We start from the raw sequence: 15,902 nt of genomic DNA, 5'->3' as shown, positions 1-15,902 counted from the left end.
CTGTATACAAATTCTTGGTAAGAGAACTTGTTGGACTTCTCCGTGTATCAGGCAGCATCTGGTGCACCATATGCTCTAATTACGAAGCTGTATGTCGAGCTGTCTGCTTCGCGTGGAATTTCACTGATTGCATTCGGAAATATGTGGCCTCTCTGAAAGCAAAGTGACGTTCTTGAAATTTTTCAAGACACTTAGCACCAAGAAGATCTTTCATTATTTTTACCGAATTCCAAAGATATAGTTACGAAGATTGATTTAATTTGTAATTTTCGTGCTACATAAATATTCAACCCTTCGTGCAAATAAGTTTTCAAGACGAAAATTTATTTCTAGCGATGAAGAAAACCCTCGATTATTTTTGCAGAATTTCAAGGCAATAAAAGAGAAAATATATTTGATTCCCTGAATTAGTTGTTCACTTTCGTGTTACCTAGATATTCGGCCCTTCGTGTATCGAAGTAGGGCAGCAAACCATGCCTAAATATAGTAACGAACTAAGGATCCATCGATTCGAAGCCAAGTTCGATTCCAACGAAGTATAATAATCTTCTAAATTGCTCGCGAGCCTTGATCATCGAAACTTTGGCACGTTAGTCTCTGACCTAATTGATTGTACCAGCTCGAAGAAATCTTAACGAACACTCGCGGGATTCGTCCTTTCTCAGACGCTTTTTCTCCATCGAGAAATCAACGAAATGGTCGCTTTTAAGATAACGAGTGGATGCGCGACCAATCTGGGAAACGATCGTGAAACAAGGTCTGATTCTAATGGTTCTTATTCTTTTGTATCATATAATTCTTCGCTGAGAAAGTCCCCGATAGACGCTGAACATTCTTCCGATAGTCCGAGCCACGATATATCCGAGTCATAAAATCAGTCACGAATTGAAATAGACACATTTCGAATGTTTGGACGAATCAACGAAACGATGCTAAGCCAATTTACAGATGTAATAAACGGAGAAATTGATTGGTAGAATAATAGATAATAGATTGATAAATATAAGGGTATAAAACTTTGGTTAAGATTTCAGTTAGGATAGAGAGTATTTCCAATATCAGAGTCGATATATTTTTCATAGGATATTTGTGCTTCCATTACAATTTCGCTACCTAACTTTCCAATTTATTGGAATAGTATTATAATTAATACTTTCAGTCCTGCTTATAGATGAGACAATCTTTTTCCTGTCAGAGCTCTAAAAAACCTAAATACAATTTTAACCTAGAACTTTTATATAACATTTCAAAACGTCTAAAATTCAAAAACATAAAAATTCAGCAACGGACGTATCAAAGTTTAGAGGGATATTTTATCGTAATTTTACTATAATTTTAGAAAACGAGATTCTATTCTATAAGGACAATGAATAAACGTCGTTACTAACACGATGAAAAGTATCTAATACAAAGTTACGAGTAGTCATATGCAAATTTCAATTTTAAACTTTCTTTCGAGCACGACTATAAGGGCATCATCGCTTCAATTTACGGTAGCCCACATCGTATCTCAGGCAACACCATCCAATATTTATAGCTCTCGATACTATCTTCGAGATGCACGTCCCGAAAAACAGGTGCAATTTCGAGATGTAATTCCATACATCCTCTAAGAGAAGCTGATTGCACGAAAATTTGTTCCTTGGACGAAGTCCATGGGCGTTTCCTCGTTATTTCCTAGCCAGAAGCTTGTCCACGCATTAATTTGTGCCTCGTTAGAAATAACGAACATTCTTGAACGACCTAATGACGAAGGGTCATTGAAACGAGGCTGTCGGGTCACGACCTCGCACCCAGGTATCGCGCGTGTAGAATTACACACAGGTTCTAAAGAAACACATAGGCCGGTTCACCTGGCTAGAGCAAGTAGCATGAATAAAAGATAATCCATCCGGATTTACATTTTCCCAGGTCGTCCGTGACGAACGACGACTTTCCGCTTCTCTCTGTACCTCCTCTCCTCGTTTTTCATCCCTTCGCGCCATGCTTGGCCGACTCTAGACAGACCTCGCGACTCGTAATAAGAAATCAATGAAATGTCCTGTCCGCGACATAGAAATATTTAGGTCTTCAACTAAATCCAGACAACTTTCAGACAGTCCACGGTCGGTTATCGGCTTGAAACGTTTCGCGACGGGTTTCTGCTGGGAGCGATCGTTTATTTATAATTCTGGACACCACCGTTAATCGATACAACAGTTTGACGTATTAATCGGACGATACGTGGATCTTTTAGAATTTGTTCGAATTAAAAGGTCGATTTTCTTGTAAGCGATCAATATTTGTATTTTAGAGAAATTATTAGATCAGGTTATAAAATTATATTTTAAAGTTATGCAATCTCTTTGGAACTTGTTAAATTTGTAATCTCGGGCTCGATCTTTAGCCGATGGTATATCAGTCTTACGTATTAATCCGACAAGGCGTGGATCCTCCTAGTTTCCTAATTGAAACGTTTTCGATTATAAAATTTCACTAAAACTCGTTAGTTTTACGATCTTCGGTTCGAGTATTAACCGATTCTTGGTATTAATCAAACGGTATATGAATCTTCTAGGTCTTTTTCTAATTAAAGCGTCGACTTTTTTTTATCGATGGCCTTCGAAAGGAATTACTGCACCGATTAATACAGAAAATATCGAATATTCGTTAAATTCTGTGTTCGACCGTTAATCGTTACGACAGTCTGTATCGCGAATCTCCGACGACTGTTTCCAATTAGAAACGTCGACGTTCCAAATCTATCCAGTAGTGATGGAAATGAACTGCGTATCGTGAAAATTCTTGAGAGTTTCTTAAAGTTTCAAGAATCGTGGAAATGGAAAGGAAGAATAAAATACGCGGACGTTTATTAACAATATCATCTACTGAAAACGTCATCTCGAGAAGCAGCAGAGCTGAGATTCACGTGGTGTTCGAGCAACAGATCCCTGATCGGCCAGGTAAACAGAGGGGCTACGGTAGCGTGTGGCGAATAGTCGACGAGGAAGTACAAACAAACGTGGCGGAATAAACGGTTGCGCCCGGCAGCATGGAAAAATAAATGGAACGGAGCGGAGCGCCATCAGCGCCATTAGACGAGCGGGAAACGAGCCGGAGAGGAAAGCGAGGCAACGGTTGATCATCAGCAGCCTGGTGATTAGTTCCGATTAGAAAGGTGCACGGTATGCCTGCGGAAGACTTGTTATTGGCCTAGCTGGGGTCGTGAAGACAGCCGCTATTAAGGTAATAAGGCTAACCCTACTAAGGTTGGATACTTCGAAACGTGGCCGGCGTAGGGTGTGACGACGGGGTTGCCCTAACCAATACGCCTCCTCTACATACACGTACAAGGGTACTCTCTCTGTACGTACATGCACATACAACGTACACACATACTTGTGTACACGCTCACATTTACTTCTCACTCTCTCTCTCTCTCTCTCTCTCTCGCTCTCTCGCTCTCTCTTGCTCTCTTCGTCGTCCTCCCCTTCGCCAATCGAACGCCGCCACCCTTCGCGGTCCGCATTGCATCAGTGTGAGGCTAGCACTCGACTAGGACTCTTCCGGTTCTTCCTCTCCGCGTTGTAAACAACTGATATTCCGGTATTTGGGGCAACGTTCCGTCCAGTGGATCGATATCCCCGGTTCCTCGAGTCGTCGAGCTTTCACTGGGATCGACAGTCGTTTTACCGCCGCTTTTCCGACTCGGCTCAACTCGTGGAAGCGCTCGATAAAACGTGATGGTGACAAGGATCTCGAGGGCGTGATACCTATACGGAAGAACAGGAAGCACACGAACCAATCCAGAGAGAACCAATTCCCATATATATATCTTGTTTTTTATTCTATAGCGTGGAATAAAAAGGCTGGATATTTGTTTCTTATATAAGGACACGCACACAGAAGCAGTAGGAGGAAATGTGGATCATCGACGAGTGAATTTATTTACCTGTGGTTCGCGTAATAAGTTCCGCCGGTCGCTGGTGAAAGGGCACGTGTGCCAGGTGTGTGTCAGTGGGAAGCGTAGTGTGTGCCAAGTGTTTACTTATGGTCGATCGGTGGCCGTGGTTTCGTTGTAGAACCTCCACAAAGGCCGGCTTAAATGGCAGAGAGTCCAATTAGCAACTCGAAACGCTACTGTGCCAGGCAGGTTAGCTGTCCCCCGCGTGTTCCATATCACGGTTCTTCTTATTCATCTCTTTTCTTTTTCTTTTTCGGCGATCAGAAACTTTCCCCGACGAACAGTAGCAGATGATCCCTTATCAGAAATTCGTTTCGTCTTCGCCGTAGATTTTCCACTCCTCCAATCGTTCGGTTTTATTAAAACGATTACTCTGCTGGCTGAATCAGATTTCGTCGGGATTTGAGCTCAACTGTCACGATAAACGGCGGGATTATTTTAATTGTCACCACTCCGAATCGTGGTCCATACGAAGAGATCAATTAATACTATAGAATTCCTATTTTCTACGTTTTTTCTGACCATTTTTTCGAGAAACCCGTTACTAACGAGCGAAGCATTCGAAATTTTTCGTACGTGAACGCTCTCTGTTAATGGATTTCGTGTCGAGAAACGAGGTTAAAACGCGACGACGCTTAAATGAGTCGGACTGCGGGGTAGAAACAAATCTTCCTTTCCACTCTGTTGAATAAAAGGAAAATGATACGGCGCAAAGTGATAGAAAAGAGCGAGCGTGGGTGGTTTATTTTTCGCTTTTCTGGCCGTATTGCTATTCGACAGAAAGGAAGGAAAGTTGAAAATATAGAACGAGACAAAGGTGTTTCTGATATTGTTCGCTCGGCCATTCAGCATGAGAAATAACGCGGTATTGAAACAAACACGGGACGTTTTGTTTTTCTCAACTCCTATAAACATAGCAATAACATTGCCATGTCCTTCTCCATCGAATTTTTATCAATTGTTTGATAAACCAACGATCGACGCCCGTTCTTCTTTTTCGAATCTGTTTTTCGGCGAAGATATTTTCATTTCAAAAACAAATTCGCGCAAAGTCTGCCGAAACATCGTAAATTAAGAAGAACCGATGTTAAAAACTAATAATAATAATCTCCGCACTTCCTTTTGACTTATAATAATAAAAATAATCGAACGATCGAGGAAAGAGGATCGAACAGAGATAAAAATGTATCGAGTTTTCGTCTTTCTTATTCCAGAGAAGAATTATTTTCTATTTCTTCTCCTACATCTTGAATTCTTAATACAACTGTTTTCTTAATTCAATAATTTCTAGAAATTAAATCCCCTCTATTGTTTAATATTCATATGAGTTATTGAATTAAGAAAACAGCAAGAAACATAGGAATAACTTTGCAAGTGAAAATTAGGAGATGAAAAACTCAGTTCTACGAAAATTGACCGTTTCTTTTCATTAAGAAGAAAGTGAAGAAAAAGAGGAACGAATGATGAATATATTCTTCCCCAATATGTTAATATGTGCTCCAGGTGCTGTCCCTTGGAAACGATATCCTCCCAGAGTACAAATTACAGTCACCTAGGATCGGCAAGTGGACCATATTACACTATTCACCCTTCAAAGCGGTCTGGGACTGGGTGATATTGCTGCTCGTATTGTATACCGCTATATTTACACCGTACGTCGCCGCCTTCGTCCTGTCGGATCCGGATTACAACAGCAGGAAGAACAAAAAGTACAGTGACGATCCCATCGTCATCATAGACTTCATAGGTGAGACATGGAATCAATGATCGATATTGGACAAGTAAGGCTACGGTTACAATGAATGCGTACTCGATACGAATTGACATTCTGACAAACTCCATATGCCAAAATCAATCAAATGTATATATAGATTTTTTATGAGTGTATGCAATGCAGTCTTTAGATGTTTCGCTCGTCAGAATGCCAGTTCGTTCGAATACGTATCCATTGTAGTCATGGCCTAACACAAGCCGGAATTTACGTTGTCTGACCAATAGAGTCCTATTTCACTGCGCGCCCAGAAAGTTCATAGCATTTGTGTTACACTCAGAAAAGGTCAGAGTTTACGGAATACGTGTGTGTTTTCCTAATAATCTCAAAGATAGAAACACTGCGAGAGTCGTAACTTTTGAAAAGTATGGTGGAATTTATTACAACGAATGTGGTCGATTGTAGAACTTTGTTACAGCATTTGCTGTGTATATATGCGTTTAGGAATAACTCGTTTCAGATCGTTAGCATAATAAAAATAATATCAAACCTTTTCTAGTTAATTTATATGGTAAATTTCATTTAATGAGTGTAAATTAATAAATCGCGATTATTATAGCATCTAAATTTTATGAATAAAAATTCCTCGTTGTAACGCACATTCGTTCTAGCATATATATATATATATATCTTCCAATTTTTGCTTTGTTTCTTGTCCATTTACTTTAGAAGAATCTTTTTGCCGACTCGAGATCAAGCGATAGAATTTTTACTATTGTTTCTTAAATCGAATTATTATTCTTGACAAAACGTTTGATGTTTCAGTCGACGTCACTTTCATAGTGGACATCATCATAAATTTTCGCACGACTTTCGTGAATAGCAACGATGAAGTGGTGTCCCATCCTGCAAAGATAGCCGTCCATTACCTGAAGGGTTGGTTCATCATCGACCTAGTGGCCGCCATACCCTTCGATCTTTTTCTCGTTGGCTCTCACACTGACGAGGTAAGTTTCGTCGCACGCTCCACGTTTTCTGAGAATCTTCTTTCCAGGCTGAATCTGATCATCGTCAAATCACTTCCTATCAATCGACCATCCCCCCTAAGAAATTTCATTAACCTGGTGATTCAAAAAATTCCAATTATATCGAAGTAATTGCACTTCTGTTTCAGAGAATTTCCCAGTTACCTAAGACAAATTTTGATGAAACGTTTGACGATAATTATGTGGTAGCAGAATTAAAAAGAAAGAATGGTAATAAGATTCACAGAAAAACTCAGAAAATGATTCATTCGGATATTGTTTGACGTTGGAGCGTTCTCAAGATGTGAAACGTCGATTGAAACAAAATTTTTCCAAACAAGAATGTTAAATTTTAAACAAAAGTGATTTGACGTTAAGATCAGGTTTTCGGCTGAAGTTTCTAGAATGTCGATGTTAGCTCGTAAATATGATTAGGATGACATGCCGAGCCCAAGTTAAGTGCCCATAGGTGTGTCTTACCGGATTGGTGCTTAGTTCGTTTTCCCTTTTTTCGACGTTTCTCGGTGTTGAATGATTTCTCTTTTTTCTTTGTCGAAAGTTAGTCGATTCGACGTATATTAAATGTGCACACAATGTACGTACCGGCAAACGAGAACGAACTTTAACGGATTCTCGTTGTCTGGAACGACTCCACACAAGTTTCACATATGGTACACGTACGTTATATAGATCAAACAATATCGAGAAAGAATCGAGAAAATAAAAAAGAAAAAAAAAAGAAAGAAAGTTTACTCGAACAGAAAAATATACGTCTCAATCAAATTCGAATTCATTTGAACTTTGAAAGAAAGATACAAATTGGCATTCGCGTTTTAACATGGAAATACTTTTTTCCTTTTTTTGTAATATAAGAAAAATATAAGAAAGAAAAAGATAAATTTGTAATGATAGCATTTAATTGAGTTTGTACCTGTACACACACGTATGCATACACACTTGATCTATACATGTGTAAGTAAGTTTAGTTCTCTCGCTGTGAAGATTTCTGCTCTGATTGTCGAAATGTTAGATTTTTATTGTCAGTTCCTTGTCAAGATTTCTCTTCTGTATTCTTTGTCCCGTGTCTTATTATTTTCTTTTATTTTCCACCGTTTCAGTTTTTCTCGATTCAATTTTTTATCGTTTTACGTTCGAACCGTTCTGTTCTGGTTTCCTCATGATTTCTCGTGTCTTTTCTTTGCCTCTCGTCCGTGACAGGATATTAGCATATGCCTATACGCAAGATAATCTTTTTTCCCATTTTGTTTCCCATGGTGCTCGTTCGAAAGAAAAAGAGGAAACGATTCAAAACGCAAAATCGAGCACGTTAAAAAAAAAAAGAGAAATATAGAAAAATAATGATGCACCTGCGAGTAATCTATATGACCCCTTTCTTCCCTGTGTTTCTTGGTGGAGGAGCAAATGTAGGGCAGTGTAATTTTAATTGCGCGTGCAGGAGAGTTTATTTCACGAGCACTTTGCGTAAGTTGAAATCAATCTAGGAGAAAGTAGCGAGAGTTTTATGTCTCGGCAAAAATCGAATAAAATACGTCGAACAATTTTTCTTTTTCCAAGATCTTCGAAGAGAGAAAATGTGAATTTTTTTACGAATGTATCGATTAAATTAATTCCCATTGTCTCAGTAATTTTTTTCCGAAAAAATAGAAGGAAAGATCAAATGAAAAAATGTAGTCCCTTTCTGTTACTTTCCTACTCTGTTTTTTTAACAGAAAAAAAGAATAAAATACAACAAATTAAATCACGAAATCATGAACGAATTTTAACCTCAGTTTAACGTTTCCGTAGCTCGGCTTGGACAAGGACGAGGTTAGTTGACACACATACACACAGAAAAATTACTCACAGGCTGACGTTTCTTTTCCCTTTTCTCCTTTGTTGTTGTTTTCTTTAATACAAACGCAGGTTTCGATTTACACACGTTTTTTTTTACACACTAATGATTAAAGATTCACCAAACGCAAATAAGAAACACGTCTGATATTTTTTCTTGCACAGAATTTTTTTCTATACAATCAAACCCATTTTGTTCTCGATGTTCCGCCATCGACTTCCACGATCTTAACGTGTACACGTGTGTGTCCATCTTGTACACGTACATACACACACGACATACACACATATACATGTACATGAATCACGATCAATTTACACACAAGAACCATACAAGAAGAAAGTTCGACCAACTGCAACCCCACGATTTATCAAGGAAGTTAGAGCGAAGTCGATCGACATTAAAGAAAGTAAAAAAAAAAGAGGAAACAAAAGGAAGGAAAAAGAGTTAAATTCATTTTTACCATAGTTTAAGTTAGTCATGTTAGACAGAGAGAGAAAGAGAGTAATCGGTGATGAAATCTTGTTTCCAGATTTTTGGAAGCATTCGTTTGCCTCGGTATAATCGTAGAAAGAAAACGAGAAATGTCGATCGACTTGCTCCCGTCCTCTGCGGCGTGAAAAATTTCTCGACGATGAACCTTGAGGGAGCGTCTGCATGTTCACAGTAAAGTATTTTGCAATGAAAAAGCGATACTGTAAATAATAATAATAATAAGGATAACGATAATGATCAGTGATAATTATGTATTCACGTACGATCTCTTGGTAGGAGAATCGATTTGCATCAAAGTATAAAACCGTAGCTTTCAGAGTTACTTGTTTTTGTTACCTTTTTTTTTGAGCTTAGCATATCCTTACGAGTATACAAACATTTCTGTAAAATATATATTTTTTTACCGATAGTACGAAGTATGAATGAAGCGCAAAAAAAGATGAAAGATATTTTCATAATCAATGTTTCATAAAATTATTGCATTGTATATATATATACACTCACATATTATATATATATATATATACACATAATATATCCTGATTAGGTAGTTGATAGTTTTAGATGAATTATTCCTAACAAATATTGATCCTACGTTACAACGTAAAACGATCGATTTTTCATTTTTTTCACTTCATCCAATTTTTCTCTCGATCTTTTGTCGTTATTATTCCTTTTCTCACTTTCCCCTTTTTTCACATAGTATCGTAGAGACTTTATCTGGGTATCAATACTTGTTGAGAATAATGCAAATAGTTAGAGAGTGTTTTCTGTAGTTAGTGGACCAACGAATTTTTCCCCTGTTTTTCCTCTTTTTTTTACCAAAAATATCGATGGTCGATTTAATCGAAATAATTCGAACATCCATTCATCGATTGTGATCTGCCTCAATTGTGTTGTATACATATTGTGGCACGAATTAGATGATACTGTATACCGGAGCTATTCAAGCCTGATCAAACATGAAATGAGATTAGAGAAATGGCTGGCTAACAAAAGGAATCAAGAGAGCTTGCTAAAAGATCCTCGTTATTTTCGAACGTTTCTAATACCCTGCAGGGAACGTTTGTACGTTTTATCTCGTTTATATCTGTTGCACTTCAGCTTCTCTGTTTTTCTGTTCTCTCTCTCTCTCTCTTTCTCTCTCTCCCTCTGTCTCTTTCTTTATTTTTTTTTTTTTTTTTTAAGGATACAAGGTGCAGTTGCGGAAAACCTCAATTGTTAATTTCATAGTAATTAAAATACTCCGCGTTCCCTGATAAAATATTTGCAATAATTCACAATATCGAGAAAAACTTTAGTAAAACTATAGGGTAAACAAATATTTAGTTAAAATATCAAATATCTCATCATATCGAAAATATTGAAAATGTGAAACTTCAAGCGTTTAATTGTGTATTATATTCAATATTATATTCAATATTATCTGTTCAATCATCTTCTCTGGACTATTTGATGTATCATTGTCATGTATCGTGTAGATTATCAAGTAGTATAGTAAGTACTATAACGAATTGTTTTAACTATTATTCTGTGACTGCACCTTTTAACTAAATTTGTGCTTCGGGGTTGCAGAATTACCGTGCTTACTTACAAGTGTTTCGACCGTCCCCCAGTGTAACGATGTAAAAGAAACAGTGTCGAAATAGAAATGATAGCTCGTAAAGAATAATGCCAAAGAAAATCGATCTCTCGCAGTCAAATCGATTGTTCCAAAATTCACTGATACCAATAAACGGCCACACGATACATATGGTTCAGAGTACTCTTGACAGTACTTTTACGTATAACCGTATAATCATGTACATACAATGGTTCACGAAAGTATATGACGCTCTACCATACGATAGTAAACTCTTATATCTATACAAAGGATTTTGAAATTCTGTTACCACTATAACGAGGTACGGGTATCACGATTATATTGGTGAAACTTGAAATCAATCTGGAAATGTATATAGAAGTTATAAAATGTTTATTGCAAATATATATTAATAAAAAATAGTTATGCTAAGCGTATGATAAATGTTAAATATGCTGGCATTAAATATTGAAGTTTATTTATCTAACGAATAATTGACTGTCTAAGTACTTTTGCGGTATCTACAGAATGTACATTTGCAAATATTTTCTAACTTCTATATACATTTCCAGGTTTGTCTCAAATTTTACCAATATGTTTATGATAGTCCTGTATCATTATATTTAATATTAATCATAATACATTCATAAGGTTTCTGCAAGTGTTCGAACACATTTGTGATGTGCTAAGTAATTGTTCGGTTCTTCTAGGATACCAAAATATAACCAAATACATGCTCGTCTTCTGATCAAATCGTAACTGAGAATCGTGATTTACTACCCCTAGACCATATAGCATAGTCTAAAAAGAAATACGAAATAAGAAATTAAAGATAGACGGTTTCTAAGAAAAAATTCACACGTATACGGAATACACGCACATATACATAAATAAAGTGATATATAACACATACACAAACGCATAGAAACACGCGAAAGACCCAGAGGATCACACAGTAACACAACGAACACATCCCGAAATCGAAAGATTTTTCAGCGGGATTTTGTAACGATCGTATGTAAGCTTTTGGCGTTTTTTCTCTCTGGATTATCCATTAATCAATTCTCTCTGTTGATCTTCTATTTTTACGTTGTCGAGCTTTTCTCTACCATTTTTATTAATTGCGCTTCTGTTGCAAGCTACATAAAGAAAGTCGTACAAGCCCGGCCTAATATGATAATTTTTGTGTGTATAAGTATTATTACCATTTAAAGTAATTTCCTCATTCGATGTTCTTAATAAATCTGTTTTGTATTTTACGCTTTTAATACAAAAAAGACGAGAACTCATATTCCTTGTTGTATCATGTTTTATTATAATTGTACATCTGGATATATTTTGTACACGATAAATGATCATGTGTGTTTTCTGTCGCTTGAACGCTTCGTCTTCTTTCTACTTACGTATAATATGCCTTGTATAACGATCGGCGGGTTGCTAGGAGATATTTACACGGCAAGATGTAGAAATCTTTTCTTTCTCTTTGGCTGCTGGCACTTGGTTGATCACCGTATATTCGAAGGTTCTGGTATTTAAATTTATTTCATCCAATATCATACACCTATCGAAGTATCAGTCTTTCAAAAGTCAAATTTTTGTTAAATTGTTAATTACATTTTTTATTAAAGTATCAATTTCTTCACATCATCCAGGCTTAATTAACATCTCGATAAAGAAGTCTTATTTTTATAAATACATTTATTGCAAGAAGATAGCATAAATAATTAGGAATTTCGAAGAAAATTTGAAAAAATAGTGTATACAATGATGATCATTCTCTTATGCATTTGATCAATACGGCTTCTGAGCGACCCACATGTGGATCATATCGTAAAGTTTCGTGGAAGCTTGTAATATTGGAGTCTAGAGGGAATTAAATCTATGAATTGACGATTAATCATGATATCGTATATTGACTTTAACTAATTCCCATATCAATAAATCTGTTGCACTTCTAATAACTACTAAATTAAAGTTAGAAATTCTATAATATTCAAATTATCCGAATTATGATAGATCATCGAATCCTCAAATTAACAAAGGATTGCTGAAGTGTTAAAGTACTGAGTTCTCAAGTTAATAGATCTATGAATTTTTCAAATGCCGAATCTAGAAATTATTGAATAAGTAAACTTTTAAATAGCAAAGTTTTTAGAAATGCCACATTCTATTCAGGAATTGTCAATTGTTTAGACGACTCAAACAATCATATCTTACTGTAATCATAAACCTCCATACTCTATCCAGGCCATTAGTCGTCTATCCTTTAACGACTGCAAACATACTATCGATCATTCAGATATTTGATTACCCAACGTTATTCCAACAATTCAAGGTACTAATTACTCGACAATAGTTTATCTGGAAGTCAGCAAGCATCCACGACGTTGAAGTCGTTTCAGAAGTGAGATAAGATCGCGTTAGGCAATAAGATGGAACACGTTGTGTATTCGAAGCTTCCACGATGCTTCCTTTGATGCACCGGTTCGCGTGTACATCGTAATAACATTTCTCGTATTATCAATCGTTGCTATCAAACGTCCTCGGATATTCTTGGTAATCCCGAGGCCGGATAAAAGACGGCCAACTTTCTCATCTCTGGCCGATATATCGCTTAGCTCGTCCCAGGCCATAAATCGCGACCGAGTCTTCAAAGCACCGTGGCCATCCAAGCAAAACCAGAGATAATAAAATATCGCATTGCCATCCATCATTCTGTTTCCGTTCGACCAAAACTCTAGTATGATTGCGGCACGAGCATGACGATTTTTCGATCGCTTATAAAAGAAAGAAAAAAATGAGGAAATGGTTCGAAGGATGTACAGAATGATTTTTATCTATTGCCTTTTTGGCTAAATTGTTGGAACATAATTTACAGGTGAAAATTTTAAAGAAATAGGCGGTATATAGTGGGGAAGTCTATTTACCTGAATTTTTGGAGAGACAAATATTTGTAAAGCGTAGTTTGTGTAATACGAGTCTATTGATTGTACCATAACGTTTTATGTAATCGAAGTATACTGATTCTACCGTTTAAGATATTTATATCGTAATATTTGTATTTGTAAAATACATGCAAATTATTAAAAATACTTGTATTTATTGTCAAAATATTTACGTTTATATGCTGGCTGCTGCATGAAGTCTGATATGACAATTTAAGCTTTAATTGTTAATTTTAAATCAATCACGACTATGCAATATATACAAAATAAATATAATCAACCTTCCTATTATTCTATAATACAGAATATATTGCCATACGCGTACATGTTTCAGAATACGATCGATATTTGCTTCTAACTTTGTAACACAATATTTGCAGCAAAAAAAAAAACGTCATTTTGTTTTCACCTGTAGATTATGCTCATACAGTTTGGCACCGATAATGCGTATAATAAAAAATTGGACTAAAAAAATTCAAGATACCCTGTATAATTGCTTCAGAATGTGAATTAATTTGTTTATTACTACATTGATTAAAATAGCGTAACTATCGCCGAGCAACCCGTGCAACCAAGTACCAAGTTCGAGATTACTCGTTAGCAAAGTTATTTAGACGAATGGTTCAGTTTTGGTTGGAGCGTAGTCGACTTTTGCATGATAGAATCGTTAACGAATTATCGTTCGATCGAACGATCTTTTTTCTTCGATGCGGCTAATCGAATCTCGAACCAACGACAGGTAAGAAATTCCATCGAAGAGAAAGCATGAGTATTTACTGAGCCTGTGTTGAGCAGAATGTTTGTAACGATATATGATTGTGAATGCATAATGCTACTTACAACGATCCTTACGACTGACTGTTGGCGATGTTGAATCTTGATCGTGGAAAATGATCAATGATTCGCGATGTCGATCTCGATCGATCGAAATGTTTGGTATATACATACATTTGTATTGATTGACGCGTATAAGAGAGGAGAGAAAAAGTAAAACAATAATCACAGGTTTCGTATAAATTATCTTTTATCGTCATTAATAATAAATAATACAAGAAATACCCATAAGCGGGAAATTTTGTATTGTTACAGACAATTTGAATAATTTTTTCGAAACTGTGAATGTTTTCTATATGTAATAAAATATATTCACCGGTATTCACAATCTTTTGATAATAAAATTCTAGATCATCGTATTTCCAAATTAAATATCTAATTTCAATGCATCAGAAAGCGCTACTTCGCGAATTGTTAATTATTAATATTATGGTGTATTTAAATTATCAAATTTTTAAATTGACAAATCTATAAATTATCAAATTCCCATCGCATCGAATCCGCAAATTATAGAATTACTCCCCAAATTGCAAAAGGTGTTATGATAAATCTATGAATCGTTAATTAATCACAGTGTCGCCCATAAATGATCGAATTCCCAAATTAGCAAATCCATTAATTACTGAGTTTCCAATGTACCAAATTCCCAGATCAACAGATCTATAAATCACTGAACTTTCAAAATATCGAATCCCCAAGGTATACTTACTCAAAATATAAAGAATAATCCAAATGGAATAAATGAAGAAGTTTGTCAGCTCTGAAAACTTTGATAGATTAGCTGTAATCATGCAAGATACTTCTCTTATCTTCATTTTGTACATATTTCCTAACTTTCGGTCCGCTTCGCAGCCATGGACGAGATATCTCGCCATGTACAATGTTGTTCATACGATGCCACGAAATATCCCACGAGTCTATTTTTCTGTAATTACAACTTTCGCCATAATAAAAAAAAAAACATACGGAATATCTCGCCTGTGGTAGCGAAGCGGTTAATGGCATATTAGTGATTTATACGAAACTGTAATTATTGCTTCAGTTATATACTTCGCTATAACATCTATAGCATCCTTATAAAATGTATTCCTTCGCTCCTTGTTGTATTAGCCACGGTGTGTTTCGAGTGGATATTACAGTTAGTAAGTACTACGCCTACCATTTTCGTTTCTTTTTGTCTCCATCATAAGAAATTTACACATAAAGTGATATTCAATTGAACGTAGGTACTTCAATAGTAAAAGTTTATGAAGTTGAGGGTAACCATTTCTGTTGAAATTGCCTTGGGAATGCAATGGACGAGACTATCTGCTCGAAAGCCAGTTAAAATTTCTGCAATTTCCTTTTTCTTCGCCTCTTTGACACATATAAAAATGCAGGTTCTAATTTCTTTTTGTCTAAATGAAAGATTAAATTGAAACGAAGAAAACATTTTTTTTTCTTTATTTCACTCTTTTTTTCTTACGAAGATTAAATATTCCTGAAAAGTGAAAAGAGGATATTAAGTGTTGCAAA

At 36.1% G+C, this 15,902-nt stretch overlaps 1 protein-coding gene across 16 annotated transcripts in view; it reads left to right on the top strand.

The window, feature by feature from the left end:
* Positions 1 to 15,902, top strand: part of LOC122574658 (potassium voltage-gated channel subfamily H member 6) — a 147,119-nt gene that overhangs the window by 113,820 nt on the left and 17,397 nt on the right. For 15 of the 16 annotated variants that reach the window (XM_043742496.1, XM_043742499.1, XM_043742487.1 and 12 more), the window contains 3 exons: positions 5,447 to 5,690; positions 6,480 to 6,661; positions 8,486 to 8,506. In XM_043742496.1, the coding sequence (XP_043598431.1) occupies positions 5,447 to 5,690; positions 6,480 to 6,661; positions 8,486 to 8,506 (447 nt within the window). The remainder of the gene's footprint in view (positions 1 to 5,446; positions 5,691 to 6,479; positions 6,662 to 8,485; positions 8,507 to 15,902) is intronic. The other variant, XM_043742489.1, reaches the window with a different exon arrangement.

The sequence above is a fragment of the Bombus pyrosoma genome, linkage group LG14 (assembly GCF_014825855.1).
Source record: "Bombus pyrosoma isolate SC7728 linkage group LG14, ASM1482585v1, whole genome shotgun sequence".
Taxonomy (NCBI): domain Eukaryota; kingdom Metazoa; phylum Arthropoda; class Insecta; order Hymenoptera; family Apidae; genus Bombus; species Bombus pyrosoma.
Note: the sequence above shows the minus strand (reverse complement) of the source record. Positions and strands in the feature narration are given on the sequence as shown.